This window comes from Chrysemys picta, chromosome 5 (assembly GCF_011386835.1).
Source record: "Chrysemys picta bellii isolate R12L10 chromosome 5, ASM1138683v2, whole genome shotgun sequence".
Classification (NCBI taxonomy): domain Eukaryota; kingdom Metazoa; phylum Chordata; order Testudines; family Emydidae; genus Chrysemys; species Chrysemys picta.
This window is the reverse complement of record NC_088795.1, coordinates 76,903,342-76,909,087: the sequence shown is the minus strand read 5'-3', so window position 1 is coordinate 76,909,087 and position 5,746 is coordinate 76,903,342. Positions and strand designations below refer to the sequence as shown.

Sequence of the window (5,746 nt, the reverse complement as noted above, 5' to 3'; positions counted from 1 at the left end):
TGGTCATACAGTTTTCTAATTACATTGGAGGTGTAGTGAAGATCAAACATGTAAAACTGTTTGTGTTTTACAGAGTGATAAGTAGAATCATCCTAGCTGCTGTGATAACTGCAATACTTTTGAATGTTAGGAAATCCAAAATTGTGGTCCTCAAGTTTTAACCATGTACTTGGCATTTACTTGGGCTACGGGGGGAGGGGGGAGTATTTTTTCCAAATTGTTAGTATTATCAGAACACAAATAAAATATCTTTGACAACTTTTTCTGTGGTCCATTGTTAAAATGTAGATTATTGTTGTGAACAGAGATAGGGCACTGTATTTTGGCTCTGCAAAATCCAGTGGCAAAGAGAAACAGCCCTTCCCAAGGGTAAGTCTACTTGCAGAATTTAACGAACAAGTTTAATTGTTTGGCCATTTCACATAATGCTATCCTTCCTTTCTGCTGTTACATCAGCAGGACCACATCATTCAGAGGTACTGTGATAACAGATGTGGAAACTGGTGGCAAACCTAAATGTTTACTATTTCAGTAAACCTACTTTTAGGACCTACTTTTTAAATCTGCAAGTGAGGAATTCCACAAATGTGCATACAGTTCCACACAATTATTGTAACTGTGTGTGAAAATTGTGCAACTGTGCAAATGCTCATGTATGTATCTAACTGGAAATTGGATGCAGTTACCTAATTTGTGTAGGCATTTGTAATAATTGTGCATACACTGCACAAACATTTTTGTACACACAATTGCATGCATATGGTTTTTGAAAACAAACCGTGAATATGTTATCCCATTTATGAGCTCACTGGGAAAAAACACAATAGAATGACATTTTTTCTTTTTGAAAATCAAGTTTCCCAGAGTTATATAGAAAATGTATGTATTCCTTTTTGTTGTCTGTTTCCCAAGATTTGTATATGAGGCCTGATTCTCCGCTCTATTGTAAAAGTTTTATGTTGGTATAGCACAGGCATAAAACTCGTGTAACATAGTGGAGAATAAAACCAGCTAATTCCTCTAACCTTGAAATCATTTCCACTGCCTTACTTTGATTTTCTCTAGTTCATCAATGTCCTAAGAACAAAACAATTAAAAATCCATAAAAAGTACAATTTATCAAAAGTTTAAAAAGAAGTAATGAGAAGCAAAGGGACATGTTGAAACAGAGAAATCTAAATTAATATAATTTTAAAATAACGTATAATCTCTTCTATTTCTCTGAAAACAACACACACAGAGAATTGACTTTTCCAAACCTAATAGTCATAAAGGCAATTTTAACAGTGAGAGCCTTCATATGGCCATAACCTTTTTTCTTCTGGGATGGTGAAAGTATATAGTCAGAGCAGGCATTCATGTGGGTGAAAAAAATGTTAGGTAAGAATGCATAAGCAAGGCTGACATGATCCATTACATGGTTGCCTAGGGAGCTTATGAGAGGGGTGAAACACACACAAAATTGCATACCATGTAATCCTAATGAAATCCTTTCTAAACCTTGTAAAAACATTCCCAAATCCTTCTAAATGAAGTCTGTTAATGCAATTAATCCAAAATTGTGGTGTTAAAGCAGTTTACCCTGTTCATGGAGCCATGAACCTGCCCGTCTTGGCTGAAGGTTATGTACAGTCCACAGAGATGCAAAGTTAAATCACTCTTTGGTTATTAGCCCATAATATAAATGACAGCATGTATGGTATGAACCTCTGTTTGTGGAAAGCCAATTTATTCTATTACACAAACTATACTATTCTGACTTATTCTGTTGTTGAAGGATAATACAGTAGTTATTGTAAAGTAAATTTAAAAAAAAGTGGAGATAGGAGGTTCCGACTAAACCACAGTAAAATCTCTATGGCTGAAATAGAGAGTTTAACTGTGTTGTGATTTTCAAGCTGAGTGTGGGCGAGTTTGTATTTTTTAAATGTTGCAGTCAAGATAAAATGTAATTGTAACTGATATGATATCATCAATATGACTTTATACTGATAGTAATAAAACTCATTTGCATCAATGGATTAGAAACAACAGCTATAATTTAAAGTCACTGGAGTTATCACAATTTACACCCGCTGAAGATCTGGCCCCAGATTAACATAATTTTAGGATTCTAATTGATAAATTAAAGACAAGAACTTTCTCATTTAATTTTAAAAGTCATGGTTTATATATCCACCTTGATCAAGGGCCCACAGGGAAACCCATACAATATAAATAAGCATTCAGTTATGTAATACAAAGTTACTCCTATTTTGAGGTTCTCATAACCACCTCCTTGAGCTATGGGCTCATGATTAACAATATAACACTTGAGATGCAGTGCAGGACTAATCTCTGCTGACAGTGATTCCCTGTGTGGCCTTGATCAAGTCACTTATTGCTCTTAAGGTAAAATCTTTCCCCCATAGAAGTCCCCATGTGTAACATAGGGATAATATTTATTTACCTTCCTTAAAGAGTATTAATTAGTTTATGTTTGTACAGTGTTTTGAAGAAGTAAACCAGTATATGCAAGGGGTTTAGATTATTACTAAATATCTAGGGTGAAATCCTGGCTCCATTGAAGTCTATGGGAGTTTTGTTATTGAATTCAATGAAGCCAGGATTTCACCCAAAGAGTTTTAACAAAACCTACTTTTGGTCCTCCTGTAGCTGATAGGATATGTCATTTGCACAGTGCCTAGCACAATATTCAAAAGTTGTGGACAGTGGTTTAGCAGCAGCCAGCACCATGTTCTGGGCCCTTCAGCAGGCTCTGTGGAGGCATCAGGACATCAAGCTTACTACAAAGCTAGATTACAGTTATAACAGCTCTATTGTATGGCAGTGAAATGTGGACACTGAGGCCTGGTCTACACTAGGCGTTTATGTCGAAGTTAGCGCCGTTAAATCGAATTAACCCTGCACCCGTCCACACTGCGATGCTATTTAGTTCGACATAGAGGTCTCTTTAATTCGACTTCTGTACTCCTCCCCGACGAGGGGAGTAGCGCTAAATTCGACATGGCCATGTCGAATTAGGCTAGGTGTGGATGGAAATCGACGCTAATAGCTCCGGGAGCTATCCCACAGTGCACCACTCTGTTGACGCTCTGGACAGCAGTGCGAGCTCGGATGCTCTGACCAGCCACACAGGAAAAGCCCCGGGAAAATTTGAATTTGAATTCCTTTTCCTGTCTGGCCAGTTTGAATCTCATTTCCTGTCTGGACATCGTGGCGAGCACAGCAGCACTGGCAACGATGCAGAGCTCTCCAGCAGTGATGGCCATGCAGTCTGTGAATAGAAAGAGAGCCCCAGCATGGACTGATCGTGAAGTCTTGGATCTCATCGCTGTGTGGGGCGATGAGTCCGTGCTTTCCGAGCTGCGATCCAAAAGAAGGAATGCAAAGATCTACGAGAAGATCTCTAAAGACATGGCAGAGAGAGGATACAGCCGGGATGCAACGCAGTGCCGCGTGAAAATCAAGGAGCTGAGACAAGGCTACCAGAAGACCAAAGAGGCAAACGGACGCTCCGGATCCCATCCCCAGACATCCCGTTTCTACGAGGCACTGCATTCCATCCTCGGTGCTGCCGCCACCACTACCCCACCAGTGACCGTGGACTCTGAGGATGGGATACTGTCCACGGCCGGTTCCTCAGACATGTTAGGGGACGGGGAAGATGAGGAAGGAGATGAGGAGGGCGAGGCAGTTGGCAGCTCTCACAACGCTGATTTCCCCGACAGCCAGGATCTCTTCATCACCCTTACAGAGATCCCCTACGAAGCGTCCCCAGCCATTACCCCGGACACAGAATCTGGTGAAGGATCAGCCAGTAAGTGTTGTAAACATCTAAACATTTATTTTTAACAAAACAGGAATATTAACAATTAAAAGAATGGGTTGTTCATGATTAGTGTGCCCTAGGCGCTTAACGGTTTAGTAAGGGGCAGTGCAAGTTTTGAAAAGAAATCTAGCAATGTCCGGTTTTCAGTGATTGTCCTGCACAAGCCGCTCTACTGTGTATTCCCTGCTACTGCAGCTACAGTAAAATGCGGTCTATATGTGCGGGGATAGAGCAGTAATCCTCCTGGGACATCTCGATGAAGCTCTCCTGGAGGTAACTTGAAAGCCGTTGCATGAGGTTCTTGGGGAGAGCGGCCTTATTGGGTCCTCCGAAGTACGACACGTTGCCGCGCCACGAGATTATCAGGTACTCGGGGATCATTGCTCTGCACAGCAGGGCGGCATACGGCCCTGGTCTTTGGAGGCTTTCCCGGAGCATTCTCTCTTTGTCGCTCTCGGAGATCCTCATCAGGGTGATGTCGGCCATGGTGACCTGCTTTTAATTAGGTAGGGGAATGTTAGTGTTGGGACTGCTTTCCCGTTCCTTTACAGAACTGTAACCGCTGGTTTGCAGCCACGCGGTGGAGGCGGGAGAGGGGCAGCCGAAAGGGATCGTTCCCGGGGACAGCCGCGAGGGGGTGGGACAGGGGCAGAGTTCCCGCTTGCCGGATTGCTGGCAGCAGGGACTGACATTGATTTAAATGTGAAATGAGGCCAGTGGTAATATAAAAGTTTTAAACTGCCACAAGTGTACGGCTTACCATGTCTGCCTGCAACAGAAATTCCGTTGTGCTGCCTCGCTTCTCAAATGTGCTGTTCAAGACCCCAGGCACAGAATGCGAAGGCCGAGAATTCGACCTTGTGCTGAGTGCGCATGTGAAAGGTGCTGTGCATGGTCTTGTTCACAGAGAAAGACTATGTTCTTTGTTCACAACTACATTTATCTTTCAGAGGAATTCACTCCCTTTTTCCCATTTCCACAGCCCCGTCTGCGACTGTCTCAGAACCTAGCCTGGAATCACACTCCCAGAGGCTAGCGCGGATTAGGCGTAGGAAGAAGAGGACACGGGAGGACATGTTCTCTGAGCTTATGGCCTCTTCCCAAGCCCAGGCAGCACAGCAGACCCAGTGGCGGGAGAACTTGACCCGAATGCACCAAGCCAACATGGATCGGGAGGAGAGGTGGCGGCAGGAAGACCAGCAGGCGACTCTAACGCTGCTTGGACTACTGAGGGAGCAAACGGACACACTCCGGCGCCTTGTGGATGTTCTGCAGGAACGGAGGCAGGAGGACAGAGCCCCGCTGCAGTCCATCTCTAACCGCCCTCCCCCGCCACCAAGTCCCATACCCACCTCACCCAAAGTGCAAAGAAGGAGAGGCGGCAGAGTCCCTGCTAACTCTCACTCCACCCCTGCAGAGAGCTCTAGTAGCAGAAGGCTCTCATTTCCCAAAATTTGAAAAGTTCTTTCCTTACCGCCTGACACAAGCCCACGTCCAAGTTTCACCTCCCAATGCCATGTGTAGTTGATAATAAAAAATTCGTTTCTGTTAACTACTGTTTCAATCATGTTCTTTTGGAGGAGGAGGGGAAAGGGGGTTGGAAATTGGACAGGACAGTCTCCTTTGGCAGGGTACATAGTCGGGGGCAGGCACAGCAGCAGGGCACATACACAGTGCAGTGATGCAGTGACTAGTTGCCCCGGTTAGTCTGGGAGGTTGTTTTGATGTAATGTTGGGGGGGGTGGGTTGCTCTGTGACTTTGTGGCGGGGGAGGGCAGTTACAGATCTTAAGCGCCGGTCCTTAGACAGGATCACAGAGCCACACAGCATGGGATCTGTAACCGTCCTCCCCCTGCCACAAAGTCAAATAGACCTCCCATACACACAGTCCCGATCAGGAGGGGTGACAGGCTC

At 44.2% G+C, this 5,746-nt stretch overlaps 1 protein-coding gene across 1 annotated transcript; it reads left to right on the top strand.

The window, feature by feature from the left end:
- Positions 1 to 2,841: 2,841 nt before the first annotated feature.
- Positions 2,842 to 5,438, top strand: LOC135983690 (uncharacterized). The gene is made up of 2 exons (XM_065596689.1): positions 2,842 to 3,820; positions 4,815 to 5,438. The coding sequence occupies exons 1-2, from the start codon at positions 3,244 to 3,246 to the stop codon at positions 5,288 to 5,290; spliced, it is 1,053 nt and encodes a 350-aa protein (XP_065452761.1). The 5' UTR covers positions 2,842 to 3,243; the 3' UTR covers positions 5,291 to 5,438.
- The last annotated feature ends 308 nt before the right edge of the window (positions 5,439 to 5,746 follow it).